The sequence below is a fragment of the Ornithorhynchus anatinus genome, chromosome 9, assembly GCF_004115215.2.
Source record: "Ornithorhynchus anatinus isolate Pmale09 chromosome 9, mOrnAna1.pri.v4, whole genome shotgun sequence".
Lineage (NCBI taxonomy): Eukaryota > Metazoa > Chordata > Mammalia > Monotremata > Ornithorhynchidae > Ornithorhynchus > Ornithorhynchus anatinus.
In genome coordinates, this window is record NC_041736.1 from 5,467,047 (window position 1) to 5,493,719 (window position 26,673).

Genomic DNA, 26,673 nt, shown 5'->3' on the forward strand with positions numbered 1-26,673 from the left:
AGCATCTACTCGTGCAGGGTGTAACGAAAGCTACACCGCAGATTATAAAATCGATTAGACCGTGAGCCCGTCGAAGGGCAGGGCCCGTCTCTACCCGTTACCGATTTGTACGTTCCGAGCGCTTGGTCAGGTGCTCTGCACATAGTAAGCGCTCAATAAATACTACCGAATGAATGAATGGGGTGAGGTACCCGCCCTCGAAGAGATTCTACGAGAGCCGTCCACTTTTCATTCTCACGGAGGCAGAGGACTCAATCCGTAGTATTTACTGAGCGCTCACCCTTCTGAACCGGCATCTTCTCGTGGGCCGGGAATGCGAGCCTATTTATTGTTGTGTCGTACTCCCCCGAGGGTTTAATACAGCGCACCGCACACAGTGAGCGCTCAGTAGATACAGATGAACGAATGAATGCGCGGCACATCGCCCCTGGGAGAGCACGATACAGTGCCTGCCACTTAGTAAGTGCTTAACAAGTATTTTTATTTCGATTATTATCATTATCGATATCACGGTTAAGAAACAGCAGTCGAGAGGCAGCACGGCGTAGTGGCCAGAGCCCGGGCCTGGGAGTCAGAAGGTCGTGGGTTCTAATCCCGGCTCCTCCACGTGTCTGCCGTGCGACCTCGCACAGGTCACTTCACTTCCTCCGGGCCTCAGTTCCCTCATCTGTCGAATGGGGATGGAGAGCCCCACGTGGGACGGGGACCGCTTGCGTCTCCTCCAGCGCTTAGTACAGTGCCTGGCACATAGTAGGCGCTTCACGAATGCCATGATTATCACTCTGATGATTACGATGCTGATGATAAGGACGATGATAACGAGGAGGACGATTAAGAGAACAATCCGCCCGGGGGAGGGGTGTGATTTCCCGGGGGGGGGGGGGGGAGGCCCGACCTCAGCCAACGAGGAAGCCCCTCCCCCCGCTCCGTGATTGGCCCTCCTCCGCCCCCCCCCCATCTCTCAATCGATCTATCAGTCAATCTATCAATCAGTTCTATTTACTGGGCGCTCAGGATGGACGGAACGCGGTAGTAAGCGCTTGGGAGAGTACGCTATCCACCGCCGGCTTCTCCTCGGCTCACCCCTCCCCTCTCATTTCTCAATCGATCGGTGGTATTTATTGAGCGCTTACGATAGGGAGAGCACTGTACTAAGCGCTTGGGAGAGGCCTGCCGTCCCCTCCCCTCCCCTCCCCTTTCCTCTCGTCCGCTCCCTCCTCCCTCTTCCCTTCTCCTTCCCTCTCCTCCCCTCCCCTCTCCTTCCTTCTCCTCTCCTCTCCTCCCCTTCCTCTCTCCTCCTCTCCTCCCTCCTCCTCCCCCCCTCCTCCTCTCCTCCCCTCTCCTTCCTTCCCCTCTCCTTCCTTCCCCTCTCCTTCCTTCTCTTCTCCTTCCTTCCCCCCTCCTCCCCTCTCCTTCCTTCCCCCTCCTCCCTTCTCCTTCCTTCCCCTCTCTTCCCTTCTCCTTCCTTCCCCTCTCCTCCCCTCTCCTTCCTTCTCCTCTCCTTCCTTCCCTTCTCCTCCCTTCCCCTCTCCTTTCTTCTCCTCTCCTCCTCTCCTGCTTTCCCCTCTCCTCCCCTCCCCTCTCCTCCCTTCCCCTCTCCTCCCCTCTCTTCACTCCTCCCTTCTCCTCCTCTCCCCTCCCCTCCCTTCCCTTCCCTCTCCCCTCCTCTCCCGTCCCCTGTCCTTCCCCTCCGGCCCCGCCCCCGCCCCGCCGCCCCCCCCCCCCCGGGGTGGGCAGTGGCTGGACGGACGGGGTCCTGGGTCCTGGGTGCTGGGTCCGGGGGTGTGCGGGGTGGGGAGGGGTCCGCACTGCGCCCCCCGGGGAGGATCGGCGGGGAGAGCGCTCCTGGGATGGGGCACCGGGACAGCGGCCCAGCCCCAGCCCTGGTGAGTAAGGGGGCGTCATCCCACCCCCACCCCCTGCATCCCGGGGGGGGGGGAGGGGGGACTCAGGACCGGCCCCCCCCCCCCCCCCCCCAAGCTCAAGGGTCCAAGCGGGGAGGGAATCCCCCCCCGGCATCGGGCCGGTCCTGGCCACCAAGGACCAACTTGGGAGGACAGGAGCCACATGTTGCTGCGGGTGACCCCGGGGGTGGTGGGGGCGGGAGAGGGCAGGGGGCTCCCTCTTCTCTCTGCGCCCCCACCCCCGGGGGTGGGGGGGGGTCAGCCTGTCGGTCAGCCTGTCGGTCAGCCTGTCGGTCAGCCTGTCGGACTGCGGGGGCGTTTCACGCTTGGTGTTGCATCCTCTGGAGGTCGAGGTACCGTGCCTCTCCATCCTCTCCATCCCCTCCATCCTCTCCATCCCGTCCGCACGCCTCGGTCCCCTGTGACGATCCCCCGGACGTGGTCCGCGACCCTTCCCGGTCCATCCAGGGAGCCGGCGGGGTGGACCTCCCCCCCCCCCCCCCCCCCCCCCCGAAGTGAGCGGCGAGGGCGGCTAGCGGAAGAGGAGCCCCAGGGGTGACCTCCAAAACGCAGCCGGTCCCCTCTGGGACGCTTTGGGGGAAGAGACTTTTCCTCCCTTGAGGCGGAATATCGGGGAGCATCCTGGACGCCCCCCGCTCCTGGTCCGGCCGGCCGTCGCAGAGGTGCGTACTTCTCCGGAGATTCCCTGGAAAACTCTCCCGGCCCTTTCCCGAATGCGCATCGGGTCTCCAGATGCGCATCGCGTCTCCAAATGCGCATCGCGTCTCCAAAGAAGGGCGCCTGCGAAGGTACCGGTGCCATCGTCGGGCGTTTAGCACAAGGTGGCCCCTTTCGCTGCAGCGCTCCCCTTTCGGGGGTCCGTCCCCCCGTTAGCCCCGGAGCCAGCGAAACTTCGGTTTTCCCCGGGAAAGGGTCTGGAAAATCGCAGGAGCGAAGGGGCTCTCTGACGGCCCGTTTGGCTCTGCGGCCCCTGGGTGCCTGACGCATATAAATGGGACCTTCTATTTCTGCTCTTGGGCTCCGTGCGCTAAAAAGTCCTAAACCGATTCCTCTTTTTGCAAGGAGAAAAAATGCCGCTGCGTCCTAGGAAGGTTTCTGAAGCTAAGTCTGGAACCCTTAAAAAGCTTTATTTATTTTTTTCCCGGGGATTAACAAGGATCTGGTACTGCTTGGTATAAAATCTGGCCCCGGGGATGATAGTTTCCCGTCCCAAACGGCAAAATAGCCTCCCCAAACCCCTTCGACGTTTCCTCGCTCTTATTTACATTAACTTATTTGTTTAGATTTTTTTTTATATTTTGCCGATTTGAAATTTAATTGTCTAGTTACCCATTCGTTTCTGTGAGTGGATGGATTCCCAGATAACCCCCTGGAACGTTTCTCGGTGTACAGGGTACCTGCTTACGTGAGCCCGTTGTTGGGAAGGGTGGTCTCTATCTGTTACCGAACCGAATCGTACTTTCCAAGCGCTTGGTACCGTGCCCTGCGCACGGTAGGCTCTCAAAAAATACTAATAAATGAATGAAAAAGAAAACCCTAAAGAGCCGTGCGCAACACAGCGAGCCGACGGCAAATGGCCTCCGTGTCCACAGGTTAAGGGAGAAAAACCCGGTTCACCTTTGTTGATTCTCCGTACGTTCGGAGAATCATAACTCGGAGTCGTTTCTAATGAGCTGACCTTCTCCAAAAACCTTTCTTCGCTGACTTTCTATATCGCTAAAGAAAATGCCGTCGTCACTTATGCCCCCAGATGATATGGATGATGTCTTTCCCGACCCTGGCCGCAGGGCACATCTGGAGATTGATACGCTCAGGACTTTAAAAATCCAGCCTGATGACCTGATCGTTATTCTACTCCCTCTCTCTGCCGCCCCAGACAACTGCGATGCTGTTTCCAGACCCCGAGGCCATCTGGTTTTAGATTTGTGCTTTGCTTTTTGTGATTCTGTGAGAAGCTTCTGGACTTAAATTCTGAATATTTATTCCTTCAGGGGCACCAAGTTTCCAAGAAGTTCATATGAGTTGCCTGCATGCAGTGAAGGGAGTTCAGTACAGTTAAGGCTTAATTACACCCGGGTGGATCAGCCGGGATGTAGATTATCCGGGATGCAGTTCAAACTCCAGTCGGCTCCCTCGTCGTTTAGTCATTTCTCTGCTCTGCTTTGTGCAGGGTTAATAACGGTATTGATAATAACCGCGATATTTGTTAAACACTATGTGCCAAGCACCGTGCTAAGCACCGGAGTGGATACAAGATAGGTGGATCGGACACAGTCCCCGTTCCACATGGGGCTCGTAGTCGAAAAGGGGAGGGAGAACGGGGATTTACTTCCCATTGTACAGAAGGGAAACTGAGGCACAGAGAAGTTAAGCGACTTGCCTAAGGTCACGCAGCAGGCAAATGGCAGAGGTGGGATTCGAACTCAGGTCCCCTGACTCTCAAGCCTATGCTCTTGTCGGGAAGGGAGCATAAAGCTGACGTAGTCTCAAGTTGCTGGGGGTTCTGACTGCGGAACGGTGAAGGAGAAAGGCGAAACCCATGGCTAAATGGGGTGATCTGTGGATTTTGTGTATCTGCCCTATCGAGGCAGAGGTATTTATCAAGTGCTTACGGTGTGCAGAGCCCTATAATAAGCACTAGGGAGAGCACAGTAGAATCAGGAGACACAGTCCCTGACCTCAAGGAATTTACAATCTAGGGGAACTTCTCGACGGGGAGCTAAGCCTGGGTATGGCCGAGTGGATAGAGCACAGGCCCGGGAGTCAGAAGGACCTGGGTTCTAATCCCAGCTCCGCCACACGTCTGCTGTGTGACCTTGGGAAAGTCACTTGGCTTCTCGGTACCCCCGTTCCCTCATTGTAAAATGTGGATTAAGACCGTGAGCTCCATGTGGGATAGGGACTGTGACCGACTTGATTAGCTTGATTCCAACTCAGCTCTTAGAACAGTGCTCGACAAACAGTAAGCGCTTAACAAGCACCATCATTATTATTATTGTGCGGATCTGATGGTAGAATTTAAATATCTGACCACTGGCTCACAAGCAAGTGAGACTAGACAAGAAAAACTTGCCATGTAATTCCTTTTTTCCACTTTCAAAACCAACCCCCCAGAAGTCAGAAGGGCCTGGATTCGAATGCTGGCTCCACCACTTGTCAGCTGCGTGACTTTGGGCAAATCACTTCTCTATGCCTCACTGTTCTCATCCGCAAAAAAATAAAAGATGGTATAAGACTGTGAGCCCCTTGTGGGACATGGATTGTGTCCAACTTGATTAGCTTGTATCTACCCCAGCGCTTAATACAGTTCCTGCATGAAGTTAACACTTAACAAATGGTATTTTAAAAAAAAACAAGGGAAGTGCCTGTTAAGAGACCAGCAACTACACTAGACACTGCTGAATCTTATTGGATACAAGACCCAGAAGTTTCAGAGAATCCTGTTTGCTCCGGGTGCTCGGAAATGTGACTCAAATGAAGTGAGATGGGTCATCCCCCTTTTTCTCGCTCTTGAAGGACTATCTATTAGCTGAGTGGGTGGATTTTTCTCTCACTGCTATTTTTCAAGCTACCATTTTGCTTGGTTCCCGGTCAGTGCATTCTCCATTTATCACCAGTAGCACATTTTCTTCAGAATTGGAGCTATCTCTGGACTTAGCCCAGATCAGGTCACTCAGTGGCTTACAAAATGTAATAATAATAATTGTGCCGCTGACTATGAGCCAGGCACCGTACTAAGGGCTGGGGCAGGGGGGAAATACAAGCAAATCGGGTTGGACCCAGTCCCGTCCTCATGGGGGTCAGAGTCTTCACCCCCATTTGACAGATGAGGTAACTGAGACACAGAGAAACGAAGCGACTTGCCCCAGGTCACACAAGTGGCGGAGCGGAGATTAGAACTCGTGACCTTCTGACTCCCAGGCCTGTGCCCTAACCACTAGGTCACGCTGCTTCTCGTGTGGGCATCTTTGGTGCATTTTCTTTCACTGAGCGAGCCTGCGATCTCTCCCGGGGAAGGGATCCTATCTTATACTTCTGAATATCCTTCCAAGCGCTTAGAATAGTGCTTGCCCCACCAGAGGTGCCTATGACAGCTCACCAGAGAAGCAGCGTGGCTCAGTGGGAAGAGCACGGGCCTGGGAGTCAGAGGACGCGGGTTCTTATCCTGGCTCCGCCACCTGTCTGCTGTGTGACCTGGGGCGAGCCACTTAACTTCTCTGTGCCTCAGTTACTTCGTCTGTAAAATGGGGATGAAGACTGTGAGCCCCACGTGGGACAACCTGATGACCTTGTATCTCGCCCAGTGCTTCGAACAGTGCTTGGCACATAGTAAGCGCTTAACAGCCACCGTTGTTATTAGTTTTATAGAAGGGGGTTGATGATTAGCGCTTAGTACAGTGCTCTGCACACAGTGAGCCCTCAATAAATACCCTGGATCGATGACGGTGTCTGAGTTTTCACACTTCTCTGCACTTCAGGATTGATCTCTGTAGACATGAACGGAAGAGGGAGAGATAGAAGGTAATCGCTCGGTCGATCAATCCATCACAGTGCACTGTACTAAACGCTCGGGAGGGTGCCGTTTAACGGAGCTGGAAGACACGTCGTTAGGATAAATGATGGATATTTTCCATAAGGGCTGAGGGTTAGGGTAACTATCAAGTGCTTCAGGGGTACAGATTGAGGTGCATGCGAGGCAGAAGGGAGGGGGGATAGAGGAGATGTGGAGAAAGCCTCTTGGAGGAGATGTGATTTTTTTTTTTTTTAACTGAGTGCTTACCGTGTGCAGAGCACTGTACTAACCGCTTGGGAGAGTACAGTATAGCGATGAACAGACACGTTCCCTGCCCACGAGGAGCTTCCAGTCTAGAGGGACCTTACAGTCTAGGTTTTGAAGGCGGGGAGAGTGGTGGTAGGTCATTTAGGAAGGGGTAAGGAGTTCCAGGCCAGAGGGAGGCCTGGCATAATAATGTTGGTATTCGTAAAGCGCTTACTATGTGCAGAGCACTGTTCTAAGCGCTGGGGGAGATACAGGGTGATCGGGTTGTCCCACGTGGGGCTCACAGTTTTAAGCCCCATTTTACAGATGAGGGAACTGAGGCACAGAGAAGTGAAGTGACTCGCCCACCGTCACCCAGCTGACGAGGGGCAGGGCAGGGATTCGAACCCATGACCTCTGACTGCAAAGCCCGGGCCCTTTCCACTGAGCCACGCTGCTTCTGCATGCGGGGAGCCAAGTTTGAGGGCTGGGTTGTAGCAGGGGATCCGCGAGATGAGGTAGGAGGGGTCAAGGTGCTGGGTCAGTCAGCGGTTAGGGGGTCATATTAGATGCTTAAAATCCCATAGACTCTCCAGGATTAATTTACTGAAACTCAGCATTACCCTTCTCCTCTAGGACTTAACAATCTCCTGTTAATGTTCTCTGTGCCGCTCTTCGAACCCTTCCGACTCTATCAGACCTATCAAGGAAATGTCCAATCCGGACGGTCTGCTCATTTCCTCTTCGCCTGGGGTAACTGCCACTGACTCAAGGAATCCGGTTGCCGAGATGAGCAAAATTTCCTCCGAAGAACAGCACTCAGCCGTTGGGAATGAGATCTCCCCGAGGCCGACTGAGTGACGGGGTGAGCTATTTGGGAAGCGATTATGATTCTTGGATTCGGATAATATGTAAATGTTCTCGTTCGAACAAGGAGAGCCTTTATGAGTCCAACTCCATTCCGATTCCCTTGCATGAAATTTCATCTGTGCCCGATTCTGAGAGGGGATTTTTTTTCTTCTTTCCGTTGGCACGCGGAGGATTTAGTGGCCCCTAATCAACTCAGCTTCCTTCAGGACAGAATCGATAGAGGGGCCGACTAGATGGAATGAGTCTTTGAGCTGGCAGGTGCCGAGAACCTGTCAGTCAAAAAGATCTTCGACCGGATCTGCCGATAGGAAGCCAGGGTCTCGATCCGACACCCGTTAGCGTTCGGCTTGAGGATAACGTCGAGTTCGGGTACGTATCGAGATTCCGCGGAAGCGGGAAGCGAGTCACTCTAAGACTGGGCAGAGCGCGTTAAATCGAAGCGGTCCTCGTCGATTAGAAACTCGGCCTCAGAGAGCGTGGGTTTTCGACTTCTGGCAACCACCCTAAATAATCGGTCAACCCATCGGTAGCATATACCGAGTGCTCACTGTGTGCAGAGCGCTGTGCAGGGTGTTGGGGAAAGGGCGATGATACAAGAGGTAGACATTGTAATCAATAGTATTTATTGAGCGCTTGCTATGTGCGGAGCACTGTTCTAAGCGCTTGGGAGAGTACGGTATAACAGAATTAGCCCGCGTTACCGGCCCATAGCGAACTTACTGACTTGGGCTTTGTCAGCACGAGCCGGTTGTTTAAGCGGTAGAGAAACCAACGTTAACTCAGAAGAGGGAAAATATTGCCCAAGAGGGTCATTCGTCACCTTCCCCCACTTCCATATTGACACTGACACTTTGGAACCGATGAGAGGAACAGATCACCGGGAAGAGGAAGGGAAAACCGTGAACAGATTCGGAAAAAGCTCTCTCCATCTCATGAGTATTTAATACGTGTCTCCTTAGATAGCTGAGCCTCGTAATTCTCTGCTGAATCCCTTGGGCACGCCAAGCTGGGTTCTCATGATCGTGAACGTTTGATGGTGATTAGGTGTGATTTCCTTGAGCAAATTCGGTTCATTTTGCACGCCGCTCTCACGGTCATGTTTACGAAGCTCGTCTGCCATTTCAGGGTACGATATTAAGCATCTTTTTCCAAGCCCGCTTTCCCTCCCACTCCCTCCATCCCGTGTAATCCACTGGGATGGCAGATATTTCTGTCAAGTTTTTCTCTTTCCAAACATTTACGATTCATTGTTAACTGGAGAATAGAGGAGCGAATATTAATTATCGGTATGTCTTGTGAATACCAGCAAGCAGGGAGAGGACATTTTTGTAGAGTCCTTAGTAGCGGATAAAAAGCCCTCCACCCCCCCGCCCCCCCGGAAAGGTGGTGGTGATCGTGGATGTTTAGATGTTGCCTGTGATTTATTCGTCTCTGGGGAATCAATCTTGATGCCTCTATCCCTGCCAGACTCCAGATGAACTTTAAATGTCACCCTAGAGCACGACTGAACTGATGCTCCAATTTCTACTCCCTTTCCTTGCTTAATTAATACTACTATGAACAATAATTGTGGGATTTTTTAATAGTGTGCGTTAAGCGCTTCCGATTTCTAAGCGCCGGGGTAGATACGAGCTTGTCGGGTCGGACACGGTCCACGGATCGCATCTCACAGTCGTAATCCCCATTTGACAGATGAGAAAGCTGAGGCACAGAGAGATGAGGTGACTTGCCCGAAGTATCTGTTAGGCACTTACTATGTGCTAAGCACTGGGGTGTGTATAATGCCATCAGTTTGTTGGACAGACCCCCGCAGAGGGATCTCAGCCTAAGCGGGAGGAAGAGCAGATATTTAATCCTCTTTTAGCAGATGAGGAAACCGAGGCCCAGGGTCATCGGGATCTTCCCTAGTTCACAACAGGTGAGCCCGTTGTGGGCAGGGATTGTCTCTATTTGTTCCCGAGTTGTTCTTCCCAAGTGCTTGTTACAGTGCTCTGCACATAGTAAGCGCTCAATAAATACGACTGAATGAACGACAGAGTGGAGATTAGAACTCCGGTTTTCTGACTCCCAGTTCCGTGGTCCAACCATTGCACCATACCTCCTTCCCGTGTAGCAGCGTCGCTCAGTGGTTAGAACACAGGTCCGGGAGTCGGAAGAACCTGGGTTCTAATCCCGGCTCTGCCACTTGCCTTCTGTGTGACCTTGGACAAGTCACTTCACTTCTCTGGGCTTCAGTGATCTCATCTGAAAATGGGGATTAAGAATGTGAGCCCAATCTGGGACAGGGGCTGTGTCCAACCTGACTAAATTGTGTTCATTTATTCATTCAGTCATATTTATTGAGCGCTTACTGCGCGCAGAGCACTGTACTAAGCACTTGGCATGTACCATTCAGCAACAGAGACAAACCTGCATCCACTCCAGTGCTTAGAACGGTGCTTGGCACATAGTAAGCACTTCACAAGTGCTATATCTGTATATATCGGTTATATCCGCATATATCTGTAATTTACGTTTTTATGTTCCCATCTGTCTCCCCCTTTAGACGGCGAGCTCGTTGTGGGCAGGAATGTGTCTGTTTGTGGTCGCGGTGTACTCTCCCAAGCACTTAGTACAGTGCTTCGCACAGAGTAATATGATTGAATGAACGAATGACAAGTACCATTAATAATAATAATAATAAGTCGAATTTCACTACCTGTAAAGCTAAATGTATGCTCCAGGTCATTCTCCCCAGGCCAGTGTGTGGTTTAGCCGCTGCTGGAGGTGGGGAGGGACTATCTAAACGTAACACAGTCTCGTCCGTAATGCCGTCACGTCGTAGCATCCGTTGCGACTTGTTCGTTCATTCTCCCTCCGGTATGCCGAGGCCCTCCGTGGGTGAGGGATTTCCATAAAGTTCTCTCTATCAATACCGACATCTCGTGGGAGAAGAATCAGCCTGGGTTTTTGGTCCGAGGGAAAAACGTCACCGCCTTGACGGGGCCCTCCCCGGGCAGGTTCGGGGGCCTTAATGGTTTTACAGGTTTGGAGGCAGGTTTGCCCGGGCCTCTGGTTGGGAAAGATCAGTCAGTCAATCAGCGGTATTTATTGAGCGCTCACTTGTGTGTGGAGCATGGTACGGAGCGCTTGGGAGATCTCTTTACGATGGAGGTGGTAGGTACGCTCCCCGCCCTGGAGGAGCCGTTGATTGAGTGAGGTAAGAAAAATCGTCGCTTGTCTAGCCAGATGGGAATCTGGGTTTTCCCTCTTCCCTCACCCATTTTGAGGGGGCGGGCGGCGAATCAAGTTCTGGATTCTTTCATCGCCATCTTCTAATGACGACGTCTGTGTCTCGGGGGATACGACGCGGTGCTGAGCCAGATTTGTTCGGAAATGCAGTCTTTGAACTTTTGAACCCTTTCTTTCCTCTCTAGACCATAAGCCCATCGTGGGCAGGAACCGTGTCTGTCGTATACTCTCCCAAGCGCTCAGTATAGTGCTCTGCACACAGTAAGTGCTCAACAAATGCGATTGACTGACTGAGGACATATCTTGCTGTAGGAGACTTTCCTCCTTTTCGATATCTTCTCTGACTCTGAGGACGTTGCTTAGGTTTTGGATCTATAAAATGAGAATGCTTTAGAAGATAAAAGCTAAAAAGATAAAAGCATTCATCACTTGCTTGCTCTGTGACCTGGGGTAAGCCACTTGACTTCTTTGGGTCCCTATTCCTCATCCCCAGAATGGGGGTAAGATACCCGTTCCTTCCTAGGGATCATGTCTACCTACTCCGTCGAATTGTACTCTCCCAAGTGCTTAGTACAGTGCTCTGCACACAGCGAGCACGCAGGAAATACCACTGATTGATTGATCGCGCCCCATGTGGGAAAGGGGTGTGTCCGATCTGATTTTTGGGGGGTACGGCATTTGTTAAGCCCTTACTGTCTGCCAGGCACTCTTCGAAGCGCTGGCATAGATACAAGGTAATCAGGTCGGATTCAGTCCTTGTCCCAGAGGGGGCTCACAGTCTCAATCCCCATTGTACAGATGAGGTAACTGAGGCACAGAGGTGTTAAGTGACCCGTCCAACATCACACGACAGACAAGTGAAAGAGCCGGGTTTAGAACCCAGGACCTTCTGACCCCCAGGCCCGTCCTCTAACGCTACACTGCTCTGTCGCCGTTATTATTTATTATTAAGTGCCGTCGAGTCGATTCCAATTCCCGGCCACTCCACGGATATACTTTCTCCAGAACGTCCCGTCCTCTGCCATGATCCGCAATCTTGACTCTATCTATCGCCACCGTCCTCGTCCGTCCGTCTCCCCCGATCAGACCGTGAGCCCGTCAGACGGCAGGGACCGTCTCTATCTGTTGCCGACTTGTTCGTTCCAAGCGCTTAGTACAGCGCTCTGCACATGGTAAGCGCTCGATAAACACTATTGAATGAATGAACGAATGAACCTTTCTGACGGTTCTTCCGTTACCGATGTTACGGTCCCTATCCGTCTAACTGCCGGTCTCTCTCTTCCACGTTTTCCCTGTCCTTTTCCTCGAATGAGCGTCTTCTCCAGAGAATTAGTCCTCCTGATTATGTGTCCAAAATATGCTAATTTAAATCGAGTCATTTGGCCTTCCAAAGACCACTTTGCTTTAATTTGCTCCAAAATCCAACACAATAGGCACTCACTAAATAAGACAATAGTAACGATAGTGGTTGTTAAGCGCTGCGCGGACTGTGCCTTAAGATTCTGATTCTGTGTGATCTTTGGACGCTTGCTAGTCGCTCCACCCCAAACCCACAGCATTTAGGTACTTCTCATTAAATTACACATTGCCAGTTAATTACAGTAAGGTCTGTCTCTCCCTTTATACTGTAAGCTCATTATGGGCAGGGAATGTGACCTCTGATTCTGCTGTATTCTCCCAAATGCTTAGTACAGTGTTCTGTAAGCAGTCGATAAATACCACCGATTGATTAAGCGCTTACTGTGTGCCAGGCACTGTGCTAAGAGCTAGGATAGATACAGGATCATCAGTCAGACACAGCAGCGTGGCTCAGCGGAAAGAGCCCGGGCTAGGGAGTCAGAGGTCACGGGTTCTAATCCGGGCTCCGCCGCTTGCCCGCTGTGTGACTTTGGGCGAGCCACTTCACTTCTCTGTGCCTCAGTGACCTCATCTGTAAAATGGGGGTTAAAACTGTGAGCCCCAAGCGGGACAACCTGATCCCCTGGTATCCCCCCAGGGCTTAGAACAGTGATTTGCACAGAGTGAGCGCTTAACAAATGCCCCATTATTATTATTGCGTGAGGCTCTCAGTCTGTGAGGGAGAAGCAGCAGGGCTTAGTGGATAAAGACCGGGCCCGGGAGTCAGAAGGTCATGGGTTCTAATCCCGGCTCCGCCACCTCTCTGCTGTGTGACTTTGAGGAAGCCACTTAGCTTCTCTGTGCTGCAGTTCCCTCATCTGTAAAATGGGGATTAAGACTGTGGGCCCTGTGTGGGACAGGGACTGTGTCCAACCTAATTGGTATCTACCCCGGCGGCGCTTAGAACACTCCTTGACACGTAGTAAGTTCTTAAGTACCAAAATGAGTGTTAACTGGTACTTTTAATCCATTTTACGGTGGAGGGAAACGAGGCTCAGAGAAGGTAAGTGACTTGCCTGAGGTCACACAGCAGGCAAGTGGCAACGTCAGGACTAAAACCTGGCTCACCCAGTCCTGTGCTATTTCACCGGTGTTGGTTGAGCAACTTCTGAGTGCAGTTACACTCTACTAGGCTCTTAGTAAGATCTCACAGAAACACAAGCCCTTCCCCAAAAGGAACTCATACTCTAACGGGAAGCAGCGCGGCTCAGTGGAAAGAGCCCGGGCTTGGGAGTCAGAGATCATGGGTTCGAATCCCGGCTCCGCCGCTCGTCAGCTGTGTGACTGTGGGCGAGTCACTTCACTTCTCCGGGCCTCAGTTACCTCAGCTGTGAAATGGGGATGAAGACTGTGAGCGTCGCCTGGGACAACCTCATTACCCTGTGTCTACCGCAGCGCTTAGAACAGTGCTCTGCACACAGTAAGCGCCTAACCAATGCCAGCATTAAATTAATGGGAGAAGCAGTGCATGGAGAACCCTGCATCCCCATCTTTCCTTCCCCCCGAGAAATCAGCCGCCCCACTCGCGGTCAACGCTCCCCAGCTCCGATCGGTTTTTACCAGTCTCCCGCGAGCGGGCAAGTCGTCTTCGCGGAGGGAAAAACAGTTCTCATTTTGCCGGGATCTAGACGACGATCGTTACCCGCTGATGACCTGCTCTGAGGATTTATCTGACTCGCTGTAATTCTCGCTAATGAAAGAAAGCATTAAGTTTCCATCTCGCTCCCTAGCTTTTAGGGCCCTGCAGATATCAGTGGCAACATCTTGGCCATCTTGGAGAAAAGCCTCTTATTTGCGATGGGAGAATTGTTCGTACTCCAGCTGAGATTACCGGCTGAATCTCAAGTACCTCTGAACTCTCCGTAAAAGTAATCCCGTCTCTCCGCGGGAGGAGCGGCGTGGCTTAGTGGAAAGAGCCGGGCCATGGGAGTCAGAGGTCGTGGGTTCTAATCCCGGCTCTGCTGTGTGAGTTGGGGCAAGTCACTTATCTTCTCTGTGCCTCAGTTACCTCATCTGGAAGATGGGGATTAAGACTGTGAGCCCCACGTGGGACAACCTGACTACCTAGAGAAGCGGCGCGGCTCAGTGAAAAGAGCTCGGGCTTGGGAGTCAGAGGTCATGGGTTCGAATCTCAGCTCTGCCACTCGTCAGCTGTGGGACTGTGGGCAAGTCACTTTACTTCTCGGTGCCTCAGTTCCCTCATCTGTAAAATGGGGATGGATGAAGACCGTGAGCCTCACATGGGACAACCTGATAACCCTGTATCTCCCCCAGCGCTTAGAACAGTGCTCTGCACATAGTAAGCGCTCAATAAATAATAATGTTGGTATTCGTTAAGCGCTTACTGTGGGGGGAGACAAGATGACCAGGTTGTCCCTCATGGGGCTCGCAGTCTTCATCCCCATTTTCCGTTGAGGTAACTGAGGCCCAGAGAAGTGAAGTGACCTGCCCGAAGTCACACAGCTGACAAGTGGCGGAGCCGGGATTAGAACCCATGACCTCTGACCCCCAAGCCCCTGCTCTGTCCACTGAGCCACGCTCCTTAAATTTGACGGATTGATAGTGGAATCGTTTATTAAATGGCTCCTGGGTGCCACGCTCTGAACTTGGGAAGGTGTTACAACAGAAGCACGAGACATTCCTTGCCCGCGAGGAACTTCGATTCTTCAGGGGGAGACGGACGAGAGAGGATTTGCAAATGGGGTAATCGGAATAAGTGCGTTGACCGCCCAGCTGATTATGGTGCTTGGCACCGAAAATACCATACGTACTTACCGTAAGTACCGCAAGTGCTTCGTAAGTACCGATTAAATAAAAATGGACTCTTTGGATAGATGAAAGTGCCGAGGGAGGGCGTCGTTCATTCAGAAGTATTTATTGAGGGCTTCCTATGGGCAGAGCACTGTACTAAGCGCTTGGAATGTACAATTCGGCAACAGATAGAGACAATCCCTACCCAACGATGGGCTCACAGTCTAATCAGTAAATAAATATGTGCAGGGGGTCTAAAGGGCTGATGGATGAGTGTGACTTGCAATTTGTGTGAAAAAGTAAGCTCTTTGCAGGCTGGGAAGGAACCGACTCTGTTGTACTCTCCCACCTGCTTAGTACAGTGCTCTGTGCGGAGGAAGTACTCGATAAATACCGATGATGATGATGAATAAATAATATTCATCGATAATGTAATCTCTAAGTTCCTTTTAGGCAGCCACAGATGAGAAGCAGCATGGCCCGGTGGATGGAGACCGGGCCTGGGAGTCAGAAGGACCTGGGTTCTGATCCCGGCTCTGCCACTTGTCCTCTGTGTGACCTTAGGCAGGTCACTTCACCTCTCGGTGATTCAGTTACCTCGACTTGTAAAATGGGGACTTTTATGTTGTGAGCTCCGCGATGATTAGCTTGTATCTACCCCGGCGCTTAGGACAGTGCCTGGTACGTAGTGAGGGCTCAAGAAATGCCGCTTATAAGGGAATACGATGCCAATGGAGTGGCTGAAGCCACTGTAGGGTGACAGTGGACGACACAACATTTGGCAAGGCCCCGGAGTAATCGGGGAACGCCCAGAAAAAGATTTCCCCGCCGTATCCCCACCTGCCCCAGTTCAGGAAGCCGACAGCCTGGTTCCAGCAGCAGCCGTTTCAGAATTCTACACTTCCCTTTGCCCGTGTAGAAATGTTTTTTCTGGAGCCTCGAAAGAGTCTTTTCCTTTCGTCTCGGAGGGCATCACCTGGCCGCGGTTCAAATCTTATTCACCCGGTGAGTTTAACAGTGGGAGCTAGAACCGATCAGTTCACGATGACTTCACCCTCTCGGTCTAAACGCTGACTGCAGATCACTCCGTTAAGGGCAAAATGCACATCGCTATTCATAGGCTTTTAATTGATTAGCCTTTAAGGCTTCTGCAAGCTCTTAAAAGTTATTTTGTCAACATTAAGCCAGCTGCTGCATAATTACGGCAACTCGCCTGGCAGTGAAGTTCTTTAAATAAGCCCCGGAGCGAAGCAGCGTGGTGCGGTGGATAGAGTAGGGGCCCGCCCGGGAGGTCATGGGTTCCAATCCCGATTCCCGCCACTGGTCTGCTACGTGACCTCGGGCAACGCGTTTCCCTTCTCCGGGCCTCAGTGACCCCGTCTCTCAATTATTATTACTGAAATTGTCAACTTTTACCTATCACAAATGGGGATGACACTGGGAACCCCCTGTGGGACAGAGACTGTGTCCTACCTGATTTGCTTGTATTCACTCCAGCGCTTAGTCCAGTGGATGGCGCGCAATAAGCGCTTAACGGATGCCCCGCTTATTATTATTAGATGCGGCCTTTGCTCCGTTTTGCAGCTGGGAGGCCGTAGTTTTTCGGCAACGGCGTAGATTTTTTCCTCGGGGGTTTTCTCAGTGAATGTGTTCTGGCTTGGAGGGAAATTCAGGCTGGCCTAAATAATAATGTTGGTATTTGTTAAGCGCTTACTATGTGCAGAGCACCGTTCTAAGCGCTGGGGTAGGTACAGGGTAATCGGGTTGTCCCACGTGAGTTTCACAGTCTTCATCCCCATTTTCCAGATGAGGGAACTGAGGCACAGAGAAGCGAAGTGACTCGCCCACGGTCACCCAGCTGATGAGTGGCCGAGCCGGGATTCGAACCCATGACCTCTGACTCCCAAGCCCGGGCTCTTTCCACTGAGCCACGAGCATGGCAGAGAAAGCTGCCTGCTGTACCCCCCGGGGCTTAGCGCTTGGTTTAAAATGGACCGTGAGTAAGATTTGAAGTTAGACCGTTCTCGTCATCCACAAATGGTCCCGGAGCATAATAATAATAATGTTGGTATCTGTTAAGCGCTTACTATGTGCCGAGCACTGTTCTAAGCGCTGGGGTAGACACAGGGGAATCAGGTTGTCCCACGTGGGGCTCACGGTCTTCATCCCCATTTTACAGATGAGAGAACTGAGGCCCAGAGAAGTGAAGTGACCCGCCCACAGTCACACAGCCGACAAGTGGCAGAGCTGGGATTCGAACTCATGAGCTCTGACTCCAAAGCCCGTGCTCTTTCCACTGAGCCACGCTGCTTCTTCATAGCATAAGGTTGGGGTGGCCACAGCGACTGCCCACCCCCCAGCCAGCGTGCGTGCAGCGTGGCTCAGTGGAAAGAGCCCGGGTTTCGGAGTCAGAGGTCATGGGTTCTAATCCCGGCTCTTCCACCCATCAGCTGTGTGACTTTGGGCAAGTCGCTTAACTTCTTGGTGCCTCGGTTACCTCATCTGTAAAATGGGGATTGAGACTGTGAGCCTCGCGTGGGGCAACCTGATTATCCTGTATCCATCCCGGCGCTTAGAACAGTGCTCGGCACGTAGTAAGTGCTTGACAGATACCAACATTATTATTATTTACGGTGGCAAGTAGTCCCAGGCCAGTGGCTATGAGGGTGACCAGAAAGGTGAAGCGGGCTGTCCCCCGCTGGACGGGGAGGGGGCCGCACACCTCTTATGGGCAGGGAGCGTCTCTGCTGATTCTGTTGTTTTGTACTCTCCCAAGTGCTTAGCACAGTGCTCCGCACACAATGAGCCCTCAGTGAATTCTATTGATTGCTTGAGAGGCAGGGTGGCTTAGTGGGTAGAGCACATGCCTGGGAGTCCGAAGGACCTGGGTTCTAATCCCAGCTCCACCTCATGTCTGCTGGGTGACCTTGGGCAGGTCACTTCACCGCTCTATGCCTCGGTTTCCCCCACCTGTAAAACGAGGATTAAGAGTGGAAGCCCCATGTGGGACAGGGACTGCATCCAACCTATTGACTTTTATCCATCTCAGCGCTTAGAACGGTGCGTAGCTCATAGTAAGCACTTAACAAGTACCATTATTATTTCTTAGTATTATTATCATCCTCGTTGCTGGACAGGGTGGGGACTGCCCCCTACTGGACAGGAGAACGTGTGGGCCAAACTGTGAGTTCGGATGGAGAAGCACCAGCATCGGCCGTTCTGGATTTCTGGCTCTGGAGGAGCTCTTCGGTCCTCTGGGGGTGTTCACCAAGCACAGAGCGCTGGACTAAACGCTCAGGAGAGGACAGCGACAGCGGAGTGCTTGGGCCCTGCTCTCAACGATCTGACGATCTGATGGGAGAGACAGACGGACGGACGTAGGCGGGCAAAAAGCGCCCAAAGCGAGGAGCGGAAGGGGACAAGAAATCAGATCGAACCCGTGACGGCGAGAAACCGTGCGGCCCGGCGGCTAGAGCGCGGGCCTGGGAGGCGGGAGGACCCGGCTTCTGATTCTGGCTCCGCCACTTGTCTGCCGTGTGACCTTGGCCAAGTCACTTTGCTTCTCTGGGCCTCAGTTAGGAGTAAAATGGGGATTAGGACTGTGAGTCCTATGTGGGACAGGGACTGTGTCCGGACTGATTAGCTTGTATTCATTCGTTCATTCATTCAATCGTACTTATTGAGCGCTTACTGTCTGCAGAGTGCTGTACTAAACGCTTGGGAAAGTACAGTGCGTCAATTAGCAGGCACATTCCTTGCCCACAAGCCACTGAGATCTGAGAGGAGACACTGGATTAGCGAGGGTTTAGTACTTTATCCCAGTCCTATCCGAGATCTCCTCACGGCCTTGGATTCTTCCTCCTCGATGATCTCCGTCCAACTTCTGAATTCTTTCTTTTTTTTTCCTTTCGCGGGGAGGTTTGAGATCCGTGGGGTGATTGGTCTGTAACACAGACCGACTCTTAATCCTTTTCTCAAAGTAGCAGAGAATTAAACTCGACATCCTTCGCTTCGGAAACGTCAAAGAGACTTTGGGGGTCAGGTTGGGGGTTGGTGGCGGGGGGGGGGGAGGAGGGGGAAGAGAGAGCACCCAAGTGCAGTTTCAAGATGAAAGCTTGCACAGTTGAAGGAGCCTCGGATTAATGCACGAGTAAAGAAAATATGTGCCCACGGGGACGATTTTTCCATTAGACAAGCGGGCGGAATGGACCAAATTTATCAAGGTCCTACGTGGTTAAAATACCTTGTCCACTCTGGGCCTCCGCCAGTTGCTGGAGTTGATCCGGAAAGCTGGGATTGTTCTGGAATCCTGAATCTGCAAATGTTTTCGAGTGAGTCGAGAAAACCGGTTTTCTTCCCGTCCTCTTCCCCCTTCCGCCCTCACCTTTAGGGTTCACGTAGATGATGCTCTGTCCTTTACGGCCATGTGATTATTATAGGAATAATAATATTAATAATAGTAATGGTATCTGTTAAGCACTTAGGCCCTAGCGGATAGAGCACGGGCTCGAGAGTCAGAAGGTCATGGGTTCGAATCCCAGTTCCGCCACTTGTCCGCTGTGTGCTCTTGGGCGGGTCGCTTCACTTCTCTGGGCCTCGCTTTCTTCATCTGTAAAATGGGGATTAAGACTGGGAGTCCTAAGTGGGACAGGAACTGGGTCCAACCCATTTCTCTTTTCCAGTGCTTAGAACAGTGCCTGGCACATAGTAAACGCTTAACCAATACCATAATCATTATTATTTCTATTATTATGTGTCAGACACTGGGGTAATTGACACAAGGTAATTGGGCTGGACCCGGTCCACGTCCCCCATCGGGCTCGCAGTCTTAATCCCCATTTTCCAGATGAGGTAACTGAGGCCCAGAGAAATGAAGTGACTTTTCCAACGTCACACGGCGGACAGGTGGCAGAGCCGGGATTAGAACCCATGACTTTCTGACTCGCAGGCTTGTGTTCCACCCACTGAGCCACGTTGCTTCTCCATGAGTGCCCAAGAGGACAGGGAGGGGTGAAGCAAGTGAAGGGCAGATGGCTCTATTAAACCTGTTTGCTCAAGTCTTGCTTAAGGGGAACCTATCCTTCTTGCGGCTGTACTCTCCCAAGCGTCTAGCCCAGGGCCTAGCACTCAGGAGATGCTCAATAAATAGACGACGACATAGTGGTTGTGTGGGCTCTGAGGCACAGAGCTGATGGTTGACTCCATTCCTAGGGCCTGCCACGTAGCTAGTAAGGCTGACTGTCTGGTTTTTATCAGATGGAATGTTTCTAGTTTGTAAGTCTCTAGTCTTGTAAGGTTTTATTGTATTGTATTCTCCTAAGCGCTTAGTACAATGCTCCGCACTCAGTAAACTCTCAATAAAAAAATATATTAACAAACAAATAAATGAGAAGCAGCGTGGCCTAATGGACAGAGAATGGGCCTGGGACTCAGAAGGACCTGGGTTCTAATCCCGGCTCCGCCACTTGTCTGCCGGGTGACCTCTGGGTGGTCGCTTCACTTCTCTGGGCCTCAGTTCCTTCATCTATAAAATGGGGATTAAGACCGTGAGCCGCCCCCCGTGGGACGTGGACTGTGTCTCATCTGATTACCTCAAATCTACCCCGGCGTATAGTACGGTGCCTGGCACATAGTATGCGCATAACAAATGCCCTAAAAAATAAATAAATGCCGTTGACTTTTAGCTGGACTATCTCCTGTCCGGCACGGACATGGCACTGGATGCCTTTATGTCTGGGATTTTCATCTTTAAAACCTCCACCCCCTGCCCCAGGGAGCGGAAAGGAGAAGCAACAGTTCTGCGTAGGGGGTGGTTCTGTGGACTTCCTGCAAAGAACTTTTCCAGGGAAGTCCTGATGACACCCTTAGCTTTAAAATGCACATCTGTTGCTTGGAAAGCAGTGTGGCCTAGTGGCTAGAGCAGGGGTCTGGGCGTCCAAAAGACCTGGGTTCTAATCCCAGCTCCGCCACTTGTCTTCGGTGTGACTTCGGGCAAGTCACTTCACTTCTCTGGGCCTGAATACCCTCATCTGTGAAATGAGATCAAGACTGTGAGAGCCACTGTGTCCAACCCACATAGCTTGTATCTACCCCAGTGCTTAGAACGGTGTCTGGCACGTAGTAAGCACCTGACAAATACCACAGTTATTATTAGTGTTATTACTATCGTCCGGAATTCTTGGCCACCGTGATGTGAGACGCTGCAGGGAGGAAATACTAGACCAATATCTTGCCTTGAGAGTTAAAAAGCTTCACCGGGGGCAATCCAGTGGGAGTATTTGGGATTGTTTATGTTTTCCTGAGCTAAATGAAGCCAGCCAGGGCAATCAATCAATCAATCAATGGTATTTATTGAGCACTTACTACGTGCAGAGCACTGTAGTAAGCGCTCGGGAGAGTAAAATATGACAGAATCAGCAGATACGCTCCCTGCCCATAACGAGCTGACAGTCTAGAGGGGGAGACAGACATTAATATGAATAAAACCACTAAAACTCAGAAAACAAGGAGCTCCCAGAAAACCACATTATTTAAATTCCTTCTCCTCCCTGAATGAGTTCAACAGAAAACAACTCGAAAAGAACTGTGTATTCTGCCAGTCAAGGCTGAATTCCTTTTGGCGTGAGGGTAAGGGAGAGAGAGAGAGGGACATTATCTTGCAGGGAAAAGATACGTGCTATCTGAAAGTATCTGCTGGGAGGGAGACCGGCATGATTTTCCGCTAGGACGTTTTGGCAGTGAAATCGTTTTCCTTGGGTATAATGCACCATTAACGGTCCCATGGGTCAGGGCAGCAGTATGGCACGGAAATCAAGTAAATACATTTTGGCAACGGGTCAGAAAATCTCCCTGGAGCATGTAATTAACCATTGTAACTGCAGATGTTTAATTAAAAAAAAAACACAAGAGCTGACTTAAGACTTCAAACTGTGCATTCTGGCCTCAGAGGTCTTCAAGATGGCATTTTTAGCACCCACCTTTGGAGGAAGGAAATTAGTCCAGATTTTGCATTCGTCTTAAGGCCTCTGGGTTCGGAGACGACGTACCGACCCCTGAAAAACCCTGTTCTGTCGGGAACGGAGCCAGGCAGAGAGGATGGGCTTAGCCTCAGTGATACCAGAAGCCGTGGTACCAGCAGAAATAGCAGCAGGAGGATTTATTAAGCAACCGCTGGGTTCAGTGCATATACCAAGAAGCGACTAATTCCCTGATCCCAGAGAGAATCGACTGTATCAGGGAGAGGCCTACATGAGATATTTAGAAGGTCCTACCGAATGAACTTACACCTCTCATGCTGACCATGGGTTAGCAACGAAAACAAAAGATTATGGATAGTAAAATAAAATCATTTAGTGGAGGATAACTAGTTCACATCTGAGAGGACGTGTTGCCTGGTTGTTGTGTATTTCCCAAGCACTTAGTACAATGCTTTGGACCTGGTGGACTTTCAACAAACACTTTTTTTGGTAACTGCGGTATTTGTTAAGCCCATACGATGTGTTGAACACTCTTCTAGACTGTAAGCTCGTTGTGGGCAGGGAAGGTGTCCGTTTATCGTTGTGTTGTATTCTCCCAAGTGCGTAGTACAGTGCTTTGCACACGGTAAGCGCTCGTTAAGTACGACTGAATGAATTCTAAGCACTGGGAAAGGTACAGGATGATAAAGTCAGATACAGCCTCTCTCCCACGTGGGACAGTTAGAGGGTGAGCGCCCAGGTGCATAGGTGATATGAAGTATTGAAGGGGGAAGGGGAGAGGTGAAAATAGGATGAGGGAAGAGGGGTGACGAGAGATGAATCACGAAAAGCTTCCTGGAGATGATAAAAGTACCTGTGACTGTGTTGTGTGACCTTGGGCAAGTCATTTCTCTGTGCCTCAGTTCACTTATCTGGAAAATGGAAATTAGGACTGTGGGACGCGGACCGTGTCCAACCTGATTAGCTCGTATCTACCCCAGGGCTTGTAAAAGTGCCCGGCTCGTAGTGAGCACTTAGCAAATACCATTAGATATAAAAACCCCAAACAGCGGGTTTCCCTATGGAGAGGGAGAATTGACCCGAAAACCTTTGTAGTCTTCACCCGACCCGCTTTATTTTTGGCATCGTGGAGGCCTCTGAGTGCCGATGTTTGCTCCGACAGTCTTTTTATCAAATCGATATCACGGTAAAGCACATTAGTCCCTTGGGACCGGGGAAAGCACTCTGTCAAGTTTTGAAGCTGTTCTGCTTCAGAGAGACGTGAAAACACTTGGCAGCTATCGGATTTGCTTCGGGAAGAATGGAATCCCCTTCTGCAGGGAAACCGATTAGAAAGAACTCGGGTGGGCAGTAGCTCCCATATTGCAATTCTGGCTCTAGTGAAGTGAGCTGAAGTTGGGGGCTTGCGTTTCTTTTCAAATCCAGGTGGCTCTGGAGGGACGTGTACCGATCTGGACCCGAGTGGAGATTGGATTTGCCTGAGCCCAGAATATTTTGAAAAAATCCCATTAAGCTGTAAAGCCCACCACTGCCAGACCCCCTCTCCCTGGGGTGAGTAGAAATATCGGATAAGGGGATTGAAACACTGGCTGACTTGATTTGATTTCTTTCCTTGGGTAAGAGGGATTTGAGGGCCCATTGTGCTTTCTGATCCTGCAAAGTTCCTCACCACGAGAGTAGAAAGAACTCGGGCCTGGGAGTCAGGGGACCTAGGTTCTAATTCATTTCATTCATTCAACAGTATTTACTGAGCACTTACTATGTGCAGAGCACTGTACTAAGCACTTGGAATATACAATTCGGCAACAAATAGAGACAATCCCTGCCCAATGACGGGCTTACAGGCTAATCGGGGGAGTCAGACGGACAAAAACAAAACAACGTAATCACGATCCCTCCTGGTTCTGGCATTTGCCTGCTGGTGACCTCAGGCAGGCCATTTAAATTCTCTGTGCCTCAGCTTCTTCATCCGTAAAATGGGAATTCAACATCTGCCCTCCCTCCTACACTGTGAGGCCCATGTGCAATAGCGTCTGCGCGGCCACTTGTCAGCTGTGTGACTTTGGGCAAGTCACTTAACTTCTCGGTGCCTCAGTTACCTCATCTGTAAAATGGGGATTAAGACCGTGCGCCCCACGTGGGACAACCCGATTCCCCTGTGTCAACCCCAGCGCTTAGAAGAGTGCTCGGCACATAGTAAGCGCTTAACAAATACCTACGTTATTATTATTATTATTATTACCTTAATACAGTGCCCTTCTGTATTGGGCAGGGAGTATGTCTGTTTATTGTTCTATTTTACTCTCCCGAGGGCGTAGTACAATGCTTTGCACACAGTAAGTGCTCAATAAATATGTTTGAATGAATGAATGCTTGACGCACAGTGAGCGCTTAGCAAGTAGCACAGCTATTATCGTTTTTAGTACCCTCTGCCCTCTCCTCCCTACCAGTTTGTGTTTACTCCGCAGATGACTTTGATCTGGGGCTCAGGCCACCAGTTGAAGTCAGGCAGGACCCTTTTCCTCTGCCTTCATTACCGACTTCATAATCCCCTCTCTCTTGGGCTGCCTCGGGCCCGGCTTCCTGAGGGAAACAACCGGTTTCTGTTCAGACGCGATCTCTGTCGACGGGTCTCTGCTGGGCTTTTCCACCGAGTGGCTCAGAGACTGACAGGGAGAGATTCTGCGCCGGAATTGAGCGGGTGCCCTAAGATTGCCTAGGGGATTATGGAAGTGGAGAAGAGAGGAAAGGCTGCCGTTCCTTGACTTTGGCCCCTAGTAATGATAGTATCTGTGAAGCACCTCCTATGTGCCAGGCACTGTACTAAGAGCTGGGGTGGATGCAAGTTAATTAGGTTGGACACCGTCCCTGTCTCAGTGAGACTTTGCAGTCTTAATCCCCATTTGACAGATGAGGTAATCGAGGCCCAGAGAATAATAATAATGATAATGGTACTCGTTAAGCGCTAACTGTCCGCCAAGCCCTGTACTCATGCGCTGGGGTAGATTCAAGCTAATTAGTTTGGGCAGAGTCCCTTTCCCACAGTGGGCTTAGCCTCGTTTTACAGATGAGGTAACTGAGGCCAAGAGACTTCAAGTGACTCACCTGAGGTCACCATAGCAGACACGTGGCGGAGCCGGCGTTAGAACCCAGGCCTTTCTGACTCCCAGGGCTCTATCCACTAAGCCCCTATCCACTAGCCCCTGCCGCTTCTTCCCGTGCCTGCTTCCGGCCCAGGAAATGACCAGCCCCCGCCGAGCTCGCCACCTCGGGGGGTCACTGACCCACGTCTCCGTCTCCTTTGGGTTTCAGGGGTCTGTGGCCACTGCTGCTGCTGGACCCAGGCATCCTGCATGAGCGAGGAGGGGTCAGCCTGCGATGGAGCCCTGGCCCAGCCTGGCCCTGGTCCTGCTCCTCGGACCTCTGGCCGACGGCTCGAAGGCCGCCCAGTCCAAGGAGTTCACCGTGAAGGACATCGTCTACCTTCACCCCTCAAGTAAGCCGCCGGTCGGCCTCCGGGCCGGGGCGCCGCGGGCTCGGGGGTCAGTCCGTCAATCGTATCTCTCGAGCGCTTACTGCGTTGCAGGGCACTGTACTGAGCGCTTGGGAGAGTACAAAATAAAAGACACGGTCCCCGCCCACATTGAGCTTACAGTCTAGAGGGGTCGGGTTCACTGGGTCTAGACCGCAAGCTCTTGAAGGCGAGGATCGAGTCCACGAACTGGATTGTACATGCCCGGGTGTTAAGTACGGTGCCGGGCACAAAGCAGACTGGAAATTCCGTTGAGTACAGGGATTGAGAGTGTTGAACTCCCCGAGGCACTTAGTAAGGTGCTCCGCACAGAGCGTAGTGGGATTTATCAGGCACTTACTATGTGTAGACCACCCTACTAAGTGCTTGGGAGAGTATGGTACAACAGTATTAGCGGACACATTCCCTGCCCACAACGAGCTTACGATCACGAGGGGGAGTGGGGTAGACCCTCAGTAAACACTGTTGATTGATCAGGCCAAAGATCTGGGGGAAAAGCAGGAGGTTTAAGGCAGGGAAGTCTCAAGTTTATTTTTCAAGCTAACGAGGTAGAGTCGTTAAGGGTTTTTTGTGGGGCTTGGGGAAGGTTATTTATTTTTTTTAAGACCAACTATACAGGCTGTTTTTGCCTTCTTCCATAGCGACGGCCTGCTTTCTCTGCACCCTCTTTTATTTATGGTGTTTGTTAAGCGCTTACTAAATGCCAAGCACCGTATTAGAGAAGCAGCGTGGCTCAGTGGAAAGAGCACGGGCTTTGGAGTCAGAGGTCATAGGTTCGTATCCCGGCTCGGCCACTCGTCAGCTGCGTGACTTTGGGCAAGTCGCTTCACTTCTCGGTCCCTCAGTTACCTCATCTGTAAAATGGGGATGAAGACTGTGAGCCCCACGTGGGACAACCTGATTCCCCCGCGTCAACCCCAGCGCTCAGAACAGTGCTTGGCACATAGTGAGCGCTTAACAAATACTATTATTATTATTAAGCCCGTGGGTAGGTACAGTCTAATGAGATTGGACACTGTCCATGTCCCACCTGAGGCTCACAGTCGAAATCTGATAGATGAGGTAACCGAGGCCCAGAGAAGTAAAGTGATTTGCCCGAAGTCACACAGCAGACAAGTGGGGGAAGCTGGGATGAGAACCCAGGTCCTTCCAACTCTCAGGCCAGTGCTCTATCCACTGGGCCACGCTGCTTCTCTCCTACCTCATGAGACAGGAACCATTTCTCTGAGC

The 26,673-nt window shown here is 51.4% G+C and overlaps 1 protein-coding gene across 8 annotated transcripts in view; it reads left to right on the plus strand.

Annotated features, from left to right (window-relative positions):
- Positions 1–1,803: 1,803 nt before the first annotated feature.
- LYPD6 (LY6/PLAUR domain containing 6) overlaps positions 1,804–26,673 on the plus strand; it is a 34,745-nt gene continuing 9,875 nt past the window's right edge. The window contains exons 1-6 of one of the 8 annotated variants that reach the window (XM_039913161.1): positions 1,812–1,886; positions 6,404–6,446; positions 7,321–7,549; positions 7,725–7,923; positions 23,337–23,462; positions 25,224–25,407. In XM_039913161.1, the coding sequence (XP_039769095.1) occupies positions 25,290–25,407 (118 nt within the window). In that variant the 5' untranslated portion in view covers positions 1,812–1,886; positions 6,404–6,446; positions 7,321–7,549; ... (1 more) ...; positions 23,337–23,462; positions 25,224–25,289. Of the gene's footprint in view, positions 1,887–2,441; positions 2,588–6,403; positions 6,447–7,320; positions 7,550–7,724; positions 7,924–23,336; positions 23,463–25,223; positions 25,408–26,673 lie in introns of those variants that run through there. The other 7 variants (XM_039913162.1, XM_029071541.2, XM_039913163.1 and 4 more) reach the window with 7 other exon arrangements.